Source organism: Dromaius novaehollandiae, chromosome 3 (assembly GCF_036370855.1).
Source record: "Dromaius novaehollandiae isolate bDroNov1 chromosome 3, bDroNov1.hap1, whole genome shotgun sequence".
Lineage (NCBI taxonomy): Eukaryota > Metazoa > Chordata > Aves > Casuariiformes > Dromaiidae > Dromaius > Dromaius novaehollandiae.
This window is the reverse complement of record NC_088100.1, coordinates 94001647-94017477: the sequence shown is the minus strand read 5'-3', so window position 1 is coordinate 94017477 and position 15831 is coordinate 94001647. Positions and strand designations below refer to the sequence as shown.

The following is a 15831-nucleotide window of genomic DNA, read 5'->3' as shown; positions in this document are numbered from 1 at the left end:
TCCCTGTTCTGCACATACTGATTTATGTTTAAGAAAAAAAAAAAGGCTTGTCTCTGATTTCTGTGCATCAGTCCCTCAGATATGAGTCTTTTTTGCCTTTCATCCATACCAGCTGCAGCAGCCTCATGGCAACATCACCATTTTTCTTTCTGGACCCAAGGGATAAATCAGCTTCCCAGGCAATGGGTAAGATTTGCAATAGGAGTGATAAGTCAGACACATCCCCCCTGAAAAAAAAAAAAAAAAAAAAAAAAAAGACTTTTTTGTTTTTATCCCACAAGAGGAAAACTTTCCACAGTGCATCACTGCCATGCTAGGGTGTTCTGATTTCATCCTTGGTGGAGGAAGCATCCTTGACACCAGTGGATAACTTCTGGAGGCTTTTAAACTTGATGGTAATCTGCAGAGATCAGACAGCATTGCAGGGATCACTGAATACCCCTCCCTGAGCTGTGCCAGAGTGGAACTGCATGGTAACAGTCCAAGGAGACTGTGGTCTCTCCAGCAAGCACTTTGGCTCTTGTGAGGAGGAACATTCCTCTCTTCCCTAGGGCTAAAATAGAAACAGACTTTTCAAACAAATATTTACAGACCTGGCCACAGCCCAACAGCCAGTGCATTTCTCACTCACCTGGCAGAACAGTGTGTTTCAGTCCTCGTTACCTCCAGCAAAACCAAGAAGATGAGAGGTTATTGGGGGCAGAGACCAACACCCCTGACATTTGACACTTCTCTGTTGTGCTTCCCTTGCTTTTGCCCTTCATCATTGTGAGCACCATAGCAACCCCTTCAGTGCAGAGCATCTGCCTGCAGCCTGGCTTTGCTTTAGGATGCCTGGCTTGCTGGTGTAGGTTGCTTGTGTTTGACTGATTTGATTTGCTCCTAACGAGCAGGTGAGTGATTATGTTTTCTCCTGTTGCACAATAATTCTGCTGCGAAGGCAGGCTGCTCTGCCTTGTGTTTCACAGCAGCAGCATCTTAAAAAGGCTGCTGGAGGAGCCTCGCTCCTTGAATGTTGCCTAGAACAGTGATGTGCCGCCCTCCTCACCCCTTTCGTGGTTCTTCCTGCCATGCTGGCTCTTCTGGAGTTAAGCTGTGCACTGAGGGAAAACAGTTATTGTCTATATTTGTATGCTGCATTTCTTGCCAGGGGATCCCGGAGCCCTGCATACGCAGAGGATTTTTACACCCCCTTGAAGCATGGCAACCTGTTGCCTGGAACGTGGCAGCTGTTTAACAGGGCACCTCCACTATGTGTGCTGGAGTTCACGGTAGACCTAAAAGGAGATTGAGCAACCTACCAAAGGGGGGAAGAGGGCAGTGCATTACTCTCCTTGAAGACGGTCCCCATCTCAGACTTTACCAGAGCTACACAGTTCTCAGTTCTGGGGAGTCAGATGACTGGCTCATTCAAACAAGCTTTCTTTTGTGTTTAAACTGTGGCTGTAATGAGAAAAGGCTGCGTTGTTATCTGTTAGGATTTGCAGTCTGAATCCCTGCATTGGCAGTGGGTCTTTTTTTATATATATACATCTAATCCACCTGAAGAAGCGTGGGCTCCCCAGCAGGCACTAGAGGGCAGAACTAATGTCTGGCTCTGTAGCTGCTGTTGACCTCTCTTTTTCTTCACATCCATTGGCAGCCTTCAGCAGCAGCTGCCCCTTGCCATAGTGCTGCATCCTTTGCACTGATGGGATGACCTGTTTCTGCTCTCTCTCCAGAAAACCCAGGGGCTTCGCAGCTATCTGGAGGTTTAAGGCTTCTTGGGTGTTTCCTAGTACCAGACTAGAGAGGAGAAAATGTAATCAACTTTTACTGCATAGGTACTGTCAGACATTCCCTTCACAAGGTGATAACATAGGCCCAGAGCCTGTCCCTGTGCAAAACAAGTAAATCCCATTTCCCAGCTGAAGAAAATTAAATATTTTCTGCATTCTCAGCTGCCTTGCTGTTTCTGCGTCCTAAAGAAGCATCTGGATGGTCCCAGCCCCACTTCTCTGTCAACTTTTTCTGTCCTCAGACGTTCCCCCAGTGAGATACAGGATATGTCCTTGCTGGGGGGACAATGCACTTTATCCTCTTTCAGCCCTTTCATCTTCCTCTGCCCCAGCTCCATGTGAGTGTACTCATCCATGGAGTGAGCGAAGCCACTCTCCCACCCTTCTCTCCCCCTTGCATGAGGTGGATTGCTCGAAGTACATTTGGAGTAGCCGTGCCATTTTTGAAGCTTTCCTTTCTTTTTTCTCTTCCCTTTTTCTCTATCTCTTTTTTTTTCCCACCTCACCAGCTGGCCTTGATTAGACTGTGAGACCCTACTGGCTTCAATTAAGGAGCAGATGTGACCCAAGAAATGGGATAGCAGCTAGGGATAGAGATGACACATTCATGGCACTAGGTCTAATCAAACAACTTCTCACATTATTCTTACTGTGAGGTGGGAGATGTGCAAGCCAAAGGCAAGTCAGTGCTTGGAGCACCTGCTGAGACACGTTACTAGCAAAGCCATCGGTAATGAGCTGACCATGCCACTCATCACGGCAATGTGAGCTCAGACAAGGGCTGGTTTTAATCCATTTAAGTGCAATAAAGGGCCCAGAGGTTGATTTGAGAATGGGTACCTGGAAAACAGTCAGTCACTGTCATCAGGGGCTGCTGGGTGGAGGAGATACTTGTATGCTGTAAACCCATGGGTTTGGCTGTTTCTATAGGAGAGAGGACACTATGCAGCATAAGAGTGGCTATGGTAAAGATGAAGAAGTCTCTAAGTGGGCCCTGCTTGGGTCAAGCTATGGGGGCAGAGACTAGTGTGTTGGAGCCCTCCAGGCACGGCTGTGTTCACAGCAGCAAGAATGCTGTGTGTGACCTACATTTTTTGGTGGAGTTGTGTCTGTGGCATAGCAGATGCTGCCTGTTGCAGGGTTTTCAGGTCTGGCTATGCTGCGGCAGCTCTGTGGACCTTCAGAGGAGGTAGGTGCTCTATAGATCTGTAGTGCACAGAAGTTGTCTGTAGGAGAGCAGGTGCTTTGAACCCAGAGAAGGTGAGTCGTAATTGTACTGGAGCTGCTGTATAACTGTTCTTTCTCCTTCTTTCCCATTCAGGCTAACAGCTGGTTTGTGTTCAGGCAGCCTTTCTCATTTTAGAAAGAGAGCTTCTGGTTATCCTCATGCTAAATGTTTTAATTAAGAATTTAATGCAAGTGAAACATGTCCATCAAATGGCTGTGGAGTTTGAAGTACTTTGCCATTGCATTAAATAAGGGGTGGGCCACCATTGAGCTTTCCCCTTGATCTGGCTCTACCATGCCCAGATCATGAGGTTCCCATAAAGTTTTACAAGTGCGAAAAAACAAATCTCGGTAGCCTCCCTTTGCCGAGGAGGTGGCCACATACCATTATTCTCATGTTATGGGCAAGAAAGTAAACACAGAGAGAAAAGACTCGCCTCTCAAGGTCAGGGAATTGTTGGCAAAGAATAGGACCCAGGGTCTTTGTAGCCAGTGTCTTGTGTTTTCTAGACTCCTGGGTTGCTGTATTTGAGAGAGGCCCTCTAATGACCCTTGAGGGTCTGTGCTCTGTGAGGGCAGGCAGTGCATATCCTTCTGTCCAGCATAGTGTCTCTGTTTTTTAACCATGTTGGAAGTTAACAGAAGAACATCAGTGCTTGGGAGCCATACTTGCCCACTCAAGGAATGCAGCTCATGCTGGATTTGAGGAATGAGGACTATGGTTATCCTGATTAGGATCTGAGGATCAAATCCAAGCTATGCTGCTAACCTATGAGAGCTGTACATCTTATACGTAAAGAGCAGCTTGGTAGCTCTTCCAAGCAGTGTTTCAGTATATGGTGAGTGCTTGCTGAAGGCCAGCTCTACCTAGTAGACAGGAGGGAGGTGGTATGTGCCTCCAGCCCAGACAGAAGGGGATGTCAGATGCCTGTTCCTGCTTTTACTTTGACAAAATCTGGCTCCCACTAGAAAGTAAATACACTCTTGGACATAATAGGTGCCTCTCTCCTCAGAGGCACTACCGTGGTGAGCGTGCTGAACGAGATGGCTGTTCCCTGACGACATCCCTGTCTGTTGATCTTGTTTGGTCTCCAGTCCCCCCCATGGTGGAGCCGGCGTTCCAGGACGTGCGTCAGGGCATGGGGCGCAGTGTCACCCTGCGCTGCACCATGCTCAAAGGGAGCCCCATGAAGGTGGCCACCTCTGTCTGGCGCTTCAACGGGACACTTCTGGCCCAGCCTCTGGCAGAGCAGCAGGACTACTCTGAGCTGAAGGTGGACAGTGTGAGCCGGGAGACCAGCGGTAGCTATGAGTGCAGCATTTCCAACGATGTGGGAGTCTCCACCTGCCTCTTCCAAGTGTCTGGTAAGTCGCAGAACACACATTGGTGGGAAATGAGAGATCAGAAAAGGTAATTATCCCTGAGATGTGCAGGATGGATTGGGATGCGCACATCCAGTGTGTGCTGCTTCTTGTTCTGTCTACAGCTGGCTTCCTCATGATGACCTTAAAAGCTCGGAGGTCCTGGGGTTTGTTAGACAGAGTCATGGAGTTCAGAAGCTTGCTCCCAATAAACTGAAGCCAGTACAAGCAAACTCACCCACTATCACTGCCTCCTCTGTTGTGTTCAGAAGGGATGACTTTCTGTAGGCCAAAACAGAGATCTGTCTCCATCACTCAGGCAGTCTTTCAAGTCTGGACTGGACCTGGGGCAGTAGAGCCAGCCACTGGTATATTTTAGCAATGAATTTTTGAACACTTGCTTGAAAAATATGGGACTTAAACTCCAGGCTGCTGTTGGCTTTCAGGCTTGGCCAACACAGTGCAGTCAAGTATTGACCAAGTGGGAGTGAAAGACTCTACATCCACCCAGCAGGCTTCAAAGACATGTAATTTCCCCCTTTTTAAAAAAAAATCAGTATCATGTATTCTTGTTCCTTCCCTGTGTCTCCAGACTGTCTTTGTATCATGATATCTGCTAGGACAAAAATGAGATGATGATGGACACTAATACTCAGTGGTTTTGCTGCTGAATTTTCTGTGAATCCGGCAAGCATCATAACGGGACTCCTCTTCAGCAACTGCTAAAAGCAATGGCAGAGTTATGGCATCTAAAACCACACATCTGACCTAGTCACTTTAACTGATTGTTAAATCTGTTTTTCCCATGACCCCAGAATTGACTTGGGCACTGATTCCTAGAAAAGCTCTCAGAGGAAATTGCCTTGATAAGCAGTATATTCAGCCAAAATACTGGGTTTTCAGTCCAGGGCCAATTTATAATACAATTCAAGACAGGGCTGAACAAATTAGAACAGGTAATATGCAGAGACCAGATTTTGAAGCAGATCTTTCCTGAGGTTTGAAAAAGCTCATATATCAGTACTGTCTCTGCTCTGACCTTGTGGTTTAGTGTGTGCTGTAACTCTGAGATACTTTTGGGAATGCGGAAGCCCAAACCTTGTTTCTACTGTTTGGTCTGTTGCCAAGATCTTGCTGTCACCCCTTGAGATCTCCTTGTATTTCTCTGGCAGTGGCTTTTGCTTCAGAGCTTTGCCTTCTCTCCGCTGTCTTCATGTACTTGCAACTCTCATATCACTAGCTAAATTATGGCAAAGCATACCCCACTGTGCGCCACCACCTCAAACTTTGTCCCTAGCAAGCTTGGGAGTGCTCCCAGGATCTGGATTTCTTGCTGGAACTGGTGACGAATGCATAATGCCATCTGATGTGCCATGCTGTGCCACATGAGGTAAGATCGCTGCAACAGAAAGCAGTGTTCATCCCTGGAAAGCATTCATCAGGAATGCAGCAAGCATTTGTTTTGCTGCATCCCTTCTCCACTTCGAAAGCATTGGTATCAGGTGCTGGCTTTTCACCTCCAAACATCTCTGCCTGTGTCCTGGACAACTACAAATAAATTAGACCTCTTAGCCTGTGCAGCAACTTGAGAAATAATCCAGTGGTTAGACTGCTGCACTTGGGCTCAGGAATGCTGGAGTTTTAATTCCCTGGTCTGGTGCCACCTTCCTGTGTGACCAAGGGGAATAGCTTAGTTCCTTTCTATTTCTGTTTCTTTTCTGTGAAACATGGACCATAAACCTTCCTGTTTAACAGAGAGGCAGTGGTTCATTAGTGACTCTGAGGTGTTCAGCTGTGCAGGTAACAGAGTACATAAACCTGCCCAAAATGGCTAGGTCTGTGTGATGGGATTAGTTTCTTGTGCAGATGGGAGATTAGCTTCTGTGTTATTTTGAAAGAACAGTGAGACATCCAACCTGTGCTCCTTGAGCAGGTTGCCAGGGTTGCCCATACTGGTCACCACTTGCCCTCCCACTAGCTACAAGCACAGACAAGCCCTGAAAGACTGACTGCATCACCTTTAGCTTTTCCTGTCAGTTGGAAGCAAGAGAAAACTTTCCACTAACAGTAAAACTTTTCAGAAAGGAAGTTCCAAAAGTATATGTGCTGCATTTCTACCAGAAGGCTTTTTTTTTTAAGCTTCCATTTCTATCTTAGAGTCAATTAATAAGTAATTAATATTATGCAAGATGGTGATCATCATCAGTTCTGATTTTATATCTGAATCCATTATGAAGCTTGACTTCTACAGTCAATACAAGTTGAATAAGCGGCAATTAGTCTCTGAGGTGGTTCTGAACTTCCTGCTTGTGCAAAAATTTAAGTCGATAAAAATAGTAAGAAAAAAAGGACTTGGAAATAAACATCAATATTATCCATCTGAGTTCATAAAAAATAAACATTGAATCCTTTCAAGCCTAATTATAACCACATAGAATGGCAGGGCCCATGATTCAAGTGGAAAGGTAGAAGTATGTGCAGAGGACTGATCAGGGCAATGGTGTTTATGTCTGTTCCACTCTCCAGCAACCCACCCTGTCCAGACATGTTTGTCATCCATGCAGGTCCTGAGAGGACCTGAACTCAAAGGGAGTGTTTTGGTTGAGGCCTAGTTCCTGCCTTGCCCGGGACCTGCTAGAAACCAAAGTGTACAGGGAGAAAAGAAAGTAATTTCATACAGGTCAGAGACAGTTATGGGTAAGACCTTGAATTAATTTTGACTTGTCTTGCTCTAAGGAGCTGTGTGCAACACCTAAGCCAAAGTTCATCTGCTTGGACATAGCGATGTTCTGGGACAATTTTCGCGTATAATGGGAAAGGAGACTACTTGAGCCTGTAGTACTTCTTAGTACATGCATAAACTTGCTTTCCTTCCATCATGAAAAGCCACGGTCCAGCCATGCCTGCTGCCTCTCTAGGTGGTATCCCACGCCACCCTGTGACAATGCTTCAAGGGCTGATTTGGCTGGGCCGGTGCCAGGGAGGGCCCTGAGGTCACCTCTGACAAAGTGGGCTGGGGTTTGTAGGCTGCCAAGCTATCAGCATCCCCTTTCGGTGATGTGGACACCCACCTTTGGCCAAGGGCATGCACCGTGCATTAGTCCACTGGTCCGCAGGCTGTATGGCAGTAGCCTCTGAGCCCCATTTGTGCAGGGTTCAGGTCAGCAGCAGCTGGGGAAAGCATAGGAAATCTCTTGTCCTCTCAACCGTCCCATTTCTCTCTAGTACATCATCTCTTCTGTGCCTCCCTTCCTGCTGCTGCCTTCTGTTTTTAAGGGGAGACACTGGTTTAGAAAGTACATCTTCACCCATGCAAAAGCCCCTGTTGTTTTCACCCTGGCTGAGGTCAGCATCCCCTTTGCTGAGGAGTTGACTGGCATGTTACAAAGACGCCGGAGCACTGTGTTGCCAAGGCAGAGAAGATGCAGAAGGAGCAAGGTCTGCTTTTTAATGCTGTAGTCCCTGTGTGATAAATAACATTTTTTCTATGACCTACTGGCCAAATGATCTTTCCTCAGGATTGTTAGCAGGAGACTCTGTAAAGCAGCAGATGAAACAGGAGAAATGCCAGTTTAAAGCCATTACCTTAATCTAAACTACAAAGGTGAGAGAGGAAAGATTAGAGCTGGTTCCAGCTGGAGAACTGAAGCTGTTTCCACTTTTTCTGGTGTTGGTCATGCCCCACTGGCATTGCAGGGTTGTTAACCCTCTCAGTAGGTCAGCCTGTGAAAGCAGTAGTGGTTCACAGAAAATGATGGTGTGAACAGTTTTAGCATGTTAGTGTGGTACACAGTGCAACATCAGCTAGAATAGTAATTGCCTGTTATGTCAAAAGTGAGCTGATGAGTTAGAGGAGCAGAGCTGTATTACTTTCACCACATTTCCTTATAGTTTATGTTCTCCTTCCATCCCACCCTTTTACTTTCCTCCCTCTTTTTTTTTCCCTCTCTCCAGCAAAAGCTTACAGCCCAGAGTTTTACTATGACACTCCCAACCCCACCTTGAGCCAGAAGCAGTCCAAGAATTACTCCTACATATTGCAGTGGACACAGAAGGAGCCTGATGCAGTGGATCCTATCCTCAAGTACCGCCTGGAAGTCAGGCAGGTAAGGTCTGCTCCTCTGGAGTCTCGGTAGATGTCCTTGGGAAGAGGACCTCTCGGCAGGCTGTTACATCCGTGTCTGCTTGCCGGTGAAGAGCTGAAGTTAGTGAAATAGCCAGGCCCTGATGACCTTGCACCTTCCCCATTGAGTGGGAGAGGGAGGCTGATTATGCAGCTCAGCGTTCATTTTTAAGTCTGATGTTGAGTACGACGATCAAAAGCTTTCAAAGCCCTGCTGCTATTGGACTGTTCATGCTCTGTGTTCTGAATGGGGTTTACAACCTCACTGTCATTAGTAGATGCTAGAGATTTTACAGGCCAAAGATTCAAGCAAGTAGAATACCAGCCTCCTCACTCATATGAAATAAAGGGAATAAGCTGAAGAGCTCTCAGGCAGAAAGTACAGGGAAAAGTCATTGGCTGTTTGTGTTGCAGAAGGGCTTTTGTGCCATCACAATAATGAAACTACTGGGATTGTGTAAACTCTACACGGGAAGAGAAGTGGGTTTCAAGGTTTTCTGAATCTGAAGAGAATTTCTGAAGAGAAATCATACTAGAGTGTGAGGGGAAGAACTGATGGAAATCTGAAGGCATCACTTGTTGGAGAAGGTTAGGGAAAAAAAGTTTGATGTTTTTAAAGAACACATTGACCTCACAGGATATTTTCACCCAGGTTCAGCAAAGTGCCTACATCCTTCCAACATTTTGTAAAAATGGGGAAACTTAAAGTTAGTGGTTCCTGCCATTCAGTGATTGCTTGGAAGCACATGCATTTTGCAAGGAAAAGCTTGCTTACTGTAGGTAGAAAACAAAATAATTAAAAAAGATCCAAGCATGTCTCTCTCCTCTAAGTCTGCACAGTAGGCTTCAATTTTATGTCTCTGTTTGATTGTGAGCTCTCTGGGGTGGGATAGTCTTTGTTTGTAACTCATACAGCGCAGAGCACGTTGTCAGTGCTTGATAATAATTCAGGACACAGGGGAGTGTCTAATAATGAAGACAGTTTGTCACAGTACCACTTCCCTGTTAGCTGACTTTCGCTGTTATCAGCACTGCAACTCAACAAACTAATTTGTGATTTTTATCCTTCTCCAGTGATGTTGAGTTTTTTCCTTTTGCACAGTGCTTAAAAGTATCTCGTATCTGATTCTCATTGAGCTCCTGGTGAAAGGGATTAAGAGAAGGAAAAATCACATTTCTGCTTCAAGTTGTGACCTAAAGGAGGCTGAGTGCTTGTGAGAGCTTAACGCTCTGATTTTGTTCACACCCCATCAGATACTGCTGTTGATGTTTCTTTTTTGGTATTGCTGCATAATATTGATTATTGGGTGGCTTGTTTTGGAAAAATGTTGTACCGTTGCCCTGCTTTAACCCAGTCTCATCTATGGGCAGAGTCTTAGAAAAATCTATGGATGCCATTGTGCTGGCTGAGTCTGAATAAGGGATGGCAGAGAGAAGAGGAAGCAGAGGAGTTTTGTTTCCCACTTAAGTCAAGCACAAGTAGAGAGCAACCTGGAAAAGGCTTACAGTATTGCCTCCTGGTTCTTCTCCTACAAAGTCAGCTGCATCTCATGGGGAGGTCTCCACCTCCACGTGCCATACTGGGGTTTCACAGAGCCCTTTTCATGTCCTTCCTCCCCGACCCCAGAGGATCACATCCCCTTCTTGTCTCCAGCCTGCTCATTCCCAGAGCTGTCCCTGTGCCCCTGCCCTGCTGTCCTGGCATTTTCCCCGAGATGTCTCACTTGTGCTCCAAACAGCCATGAGAGAGCTCCAGACCTTTCATGCTTTTCCCTGCTCTGCCACCCTCTTCCCTGTCCTACAGGCTTACCTGCTTTGTCACACCTTCCCCTCCGTGCTGGGGAGTTTGGGCTAGGGTTGTGTCCTGCTGCTTAGGCACTGGAGTGCAGAACGTAGTGGCATTACTGAATATAGGTGTGAAAAGCTCAAAAGCTTAAAGGTGTTGCTATCTGAAGTGCTGTTAAGAAAGGAGATTTGTCTGACTGAATGAAGAGCTACTGTTTGTCTGTGAACCCCCCTCACTGGATACACTGACTTCCATGCACTTGCTATGGTGGCGCAAATATCCTCCCAGGATCTAAGTGGGATGTTCTCCTCAGATAAAACTGGCCTTACACAGAGCCACTCATGACTGATTTATTGCCAGCATCAAGCTGATGAAAGCTTAGCCAGCCAGTCAGCCCACCACCTCCTCCAGCCCTAAGAGGCTTCTGCCCAACTTCAGCAGTGAGGGGTGGATTAACTCTTGCTGAGCTGGAATTGAATGGGTAACCAGTTGGGATGCCCACTGGTTGTGAAGTGGTTTGCTGGGTTTCATTTCACTCTCCCCAGTTTGCTTGAAGAGCTCTTGGCATATGTAAAGTGAAGATTCCCAATTAGCAAGATGCTTTGCAAGGCACCTGGGAACACTGAAATTAAATTTCCTTGCTGCAACTGCTGAAAATGGGGCTGGATGAGAGTAAAAGTGCTGCTTATTAATTGGCTGGTGCTGTGGCTCTTCCATCTCTTCCTGTTCAACAGCTTCAGAGGACTGTTTGGGCATTCCTGGGGGGATTGCAACCAGTCTGGGAGAATTTGGTTTCCTAAGCGATGCATGGGGACTCCCAGCAAGATAGGCAGGTGCATTTCTAAAGGAGCTGATTATTCCCAGCACTGCTGTGCAGGCTGGCTGGCACAGCAGACATACGACTTGCAGTAGCGTAAGAATTAACCTTAGATTAAAACCAAACAAACAGCCTGACAGCTTGGAGCCACTGACTCAGGCAAGGCGCATACAATAGCAACGTGGAGCAAGCTTCTTTTAAAGCCTTTGTTTTATGTCTCAGCAAATAGGCTGTATTTCCTGGAGTGCCTCCGTCAGGTGGGCTAGGCAGTGGCATCGTATTGAGTAGCAATTCAGAGGGCAAAATGTTCCCACTGAGGAGCGGCAGGATCCTCACAGAAGTCTGTTCTGATGGATTGAGAGGTTTTTTCTTTCTCCCTCCAAGTCAACTGATCCAAATGCTGACCACCTTAATGCTTCACCTTTGTGAGTGAATCTAATGAGTTTGCAGCTGTGGGTGGTTTGATTGTGGGCAGATTGTGAGGCCTCGGGGTGTTTTCTTCCATGTGTTCTTGCAATATAGAAAGGCACTGAGGCACTGCACTGCAACTGAAACCCTTTTTCATTGCTTGGGGATTCAAAGCAGCCTCCCCAAACCAGATATTTGCTTAAAAAATAAAAAGCCTTTTAAGTTGCTTGTTTCTCTCTGTGTATTTTATCCCCTCCCAGAGCTCTGCTCTAACATTAAAGAGAAATGAAAAGCCATCTAATACTGCAAGCAGGTTGCATCCTGGAGGAAAGATCTGAGCTGGGCTGGTGGTTACAGTTCCAGGGGATAGTGGCAGAATTACTGTGCACTTAATGAGCTGAAACCCATCTTTGACCTGAGGCTGCAAGAGAAAGAGGAAGGAGAAGGTATTGGTGCAGAAGGAAAGTTTCATCTTCATTGTGCCCCTCAAGGAGACCTGAGGCTAATATTTCCTCTGTACCTTCTGATATGCAGATTCAGGCCAAAACAGGGCCAGCTTAACACGTTCCTGCCTTTTACCTCCTTGGAAAAGGCTCAGGTTTACCTGGCAGACAGACACCTGTAATTTGCCCTGGGCCAAGTCCTGGACCCATTTGCTAAATTAGCTCACTTGGGTTGTCACTTCAGATTAATTCCTGTCAGGGAAGCTGTCTTTAATGAGACTGGCCCGAGCGATGCTGGAGTAATTGTAAGGGGAGAGAGACTGTCTCTCTGTCTGTTTGTACTTTCATCCCCTCCATGTTGGATAAACACCCCCTGCTGACTTCAAAACTCATCTGGGCTCTAGAGCTGCCTGCCACTTGCCTCATCAGCCAGCCAGAGCAGCATTAATGAGAGCTGTGGCAGTGGGGAGCCAGGCTCACCGTGTGGGGAGGTGACAGATAACAGAGCTGTTTGGACATACATAGGACGGGGGCGTTAGCAGGCATTTAATGATTGTGATTAGAGCAGAAGGTTAACTCTGCTGATGGCGATTGCAACTCAGCGGGAGAGTTTTTATGCTGAGGCCCACGGGCTGCAGGACTGTATTGTTTCATTTCTGCCTCTGAGTTGTTCTTTTGCTCTCCTCTGAGCCCACTTCATCAATGTCTGTCGACTGCTGTCTGTCTTTGACTTCCTTAGCCCACGAAGCCAAAAGCCCTTCTGAGGACCAAAAAAAGAGCAGGGGTGTCTCCCTCTCTTGCTCTTCCTCTCCATGTACCTGCTGCCTGACTGAAGCAGGGCTGGTACTCCTCAAAAGCCAGCAGTGCACCAGGCCGTATTCTTTTATATATTTAGTGCAGAACACTTTTAACTTGCACCGCTGTGATTGCCGCATCCACGCACAGCCTTAGCTTGATTGAACCTATGTGCATTGCCTGTGGCTCATGAGGAACCCAACCTCATGAACATGAGTACATCTTTTAATGCTTATTCATCTTAATTTCAATAGCTGTGATAAAATAATCATCTGGCTAGTTTGTGCAGCCAGGGTAGTACAAACCACGAGAGCAAATGAATCCATCCAGCCATATATTCATGAGGGGCAAGGACATCTGTGCTGGGCCATATCAAAGGGCTGTCTCCTGCCATCTCCAGCAGTAGCCTGTGCCTGGCAAAGAGTATAAAAACAAGGCAGGAACATATAGTATTGCTTCCCTAAAATGCTGTCTCTGCCTCTGGAAATTGTAAACCCAGTTGTTTATTGGATCCTGGGTTAGGAGTGGTTATGAACGCAAAAGGGCAGTGTGCTCATGTCGGTGGTATTCCTTGCTGCAGCTCAGCCCTGTACTCTGGGAGGTGAATGAAATCCCTTTCCTTCTCCGGGCATGGCCATGGCTTCAGGCAAAACTGTTTGGGAAATGGTGCATCCAGTGCCGCGGGGGGGGGGGGGGGGGGGGGGGGGAGGGGGTTGTTCCTCAGGGCTACAAAAGAAAGAAACTCTGCCCAAGACAGGCAGGGGTGACTGAACTTGTTTTACCAACAAATGGGCTAATGTTTTGCTGGCTCCCAGGGATTACATGCTGTCTAGGAAACGTTGCTGTCACCAAGGTAACCACTTAATGCGGAGCTGTGCTGATAGGCTTCTGTCTGTAGCCCTCATCCTGAGGCTCCTTGCTTGTGCTCCTTGTGGGTCCCATCCTGTGCTCCCTCCACTTGTGCTGAGGTAGGATTTTCAGCAGGGAGACAGTGCAGGAGAAGAAGCAGTGAGGTTTTAGGACAGCTTAGCTAAAAAGCAGTCAGGATTGTCCTTCTAACCCCTTTTTGTACTAGAAGATCAAAAGCTTAAAGAATGGATTAATGGCTTGTGAACTGGGGATAGCACAGTCCCGTTCTGGATAAATGATGTCCTGTGCTGCGTTGCCTGGTGGTACCTGAGGATGGGAGAGGTTGTAGTGCTGCTTCCACCTGCCAATTCTCCCTGCTGGGTGAAGCTGAGAGGCTGCTTAGCTGGACAACCCAGTTTGATACCCCAGCGGGGGGGAATGACAGGGCACGTGTCCACTGCCATATGAGTCCCTTTCCCTTTCCTCCTCCTTGCTGGAGTATTGTGGTCCCAGCTGGCTACACTGGGGAAGGGGAACGTGGCTCCCTGCGAAGCAGCACCTGGTGGTTGTGGCTGCATGTAGGGTGCTGCACAGACCAAAAGACCTGTGGGGTGTGACGAACGGCACATCCCTTTACAGTTCACCATTTCACTTGATGCAGTGCTGGTCCTGTGTCACTGGTGTTAGGCATGGGGACTACAGTGACTTGGCCTCACCATGTTTGCCCAGAACTGAATTTCAAAGCAGACCTTCCATTGTAGGATGGCTTATAAGTCATGCCTGCTGAAAAGCTTCTTTAGTCTTGTTTTCCTTTTGCCTTTCTTGGCTGCCAGTCTGATGTCGGATCACAAGCTGCTGTCGTAAGGGGACAACGTCAAATCAGCGCAATTCCATCTTCCTGCAGAGCCTCTGTCCTCTGTAGTGGGGAAGTGTAACCTCAAAAGAAGGTTTTTCAGCTCTAACTCTCCCCTCTCCCCCACTGATGCATTTTTTTTTATTTTAACTTTGTTCAGGCAGTGAGAATAGGCAGATTACATTTGTGCTCTTAAGTCAATTGCTTGCAGTTATGCTAGTGGCGTAACTGATGCTGTGCAGAACTCAGCCCTGAGGGAGGTGGAAAAGGATACAAAAAGAAGCCAGTGTGTCAACAGGAGGTGTGTTCGGTGGATGGTTCAAACAGCCATCCTAATGCAAAGCTGGGGAAAGCAATGGGAGGGGGAAGTGCACTGACTTTTTAGGCTGAGATGAGAGGTTTGGGATATGTGGTGGAACTGAGTGACAGCCATGTGCTGGTGCACAGGGAGCTGGCTGATCAATAGCATTTGTTGGACAAGCTCTGCCTGAAGCTTGATGAGATTGCCATGTGGGGCTTTGGAGGGGAAGCGGCAACTTTGCCACAGGCATTTGGGAGCAGAGAGGGCAGGATCCTGCCTCTGCTGTGTGCTCTGCTGCCTGCAAATGGGATGCAGTGTCAGTCACTGCAACCAACAGTGTGTTGAGCCATCTCTCTTTTCCTCCCTTGCAATCTGTTGCGGAGGATGTGCCCATGGTATCAGCTGCTAGACCATGGTCCTCACCAGATGTGCTGGACTTCAGACCAGCCAGATGTTTGGTGCAGGTGGGAAACAAGGAGCTTTTTCCATGTTTCATATGTGTATTCCTTATGGACTAAATCAGCAAATGCAGAGCTTCCCCACAGTGCAACAGAAGTGAGTTCCCAGCCCAGACGTTTTTCACTGCAGACAGAGGTGTCTGCCAGACCAGGTTACTAGCCCTGTTGACCAGAGACTCAGAGTGCTTCCTGCAAGGGTGGCCAGGGAGACACAGGTCCAGTACAGGTCTGACCAGCACGAGTTAGTCAGGTGAGTCCAGTGAGGCTGGCTAGGAGCTGTGGGATGAGGTTTCCCCCTTAGGTCTGTATAATGTTTTTCAGTTCTGCTATTGAAACTTCCCTCTTCCCTCAAGAGCTTAGTGAACGATCCCTAACAAATGAATTACTCTGACTAATTCTGTCTTTTTGCGTTCACAAATAGCTCTTCAGTGTGATTCATGGCTTTCCTCAGCTGGTTATCTTCAGTCCACAGATCATTTGCAATCAGTTAATTGGGAAAATTGGCAACATGAGTAGTAGCTGGTTAGTTATGCCTCAATCTCATGCTACCATTTTTACTCTCTGCTTATCTAAAGTAAGCAAAGTATCCTGCCCCAAACAGGGTCGATGTAAGTTTTACAACCCAGTTTGC

General features: G+C 47.2%; 1 protein-coding gene across 2 annotated transcripts in view; it reads left to right on the top strand.

The window, feature by feature from the left end:
* MDGA1 (MAM domain containing glycosylphosphatidylinositol anchor 1) overlaps nucleotides 1-15831 on the top strand; it is a 155098-nt gene that overhangs the window by 88924 nt on the left and 50343 nt on the right. For both annotated transcript variants that reach the window (XM_026122974.2, XM_064509527.1), the window contains exons 9-10: nucleotides 4101-4370; nucleotides 8322-8473. In XM_026122974.2, coding sequence (XP_025978759.1) covers nucleotides 4101-4370; nucleotides 8322-8473 — 422 coding nt within the window. The remainder of the gene's footprint in view (nucleotides 1-4100; nucleotides 4371-8321; nucleotides 8474-15831) is intronic.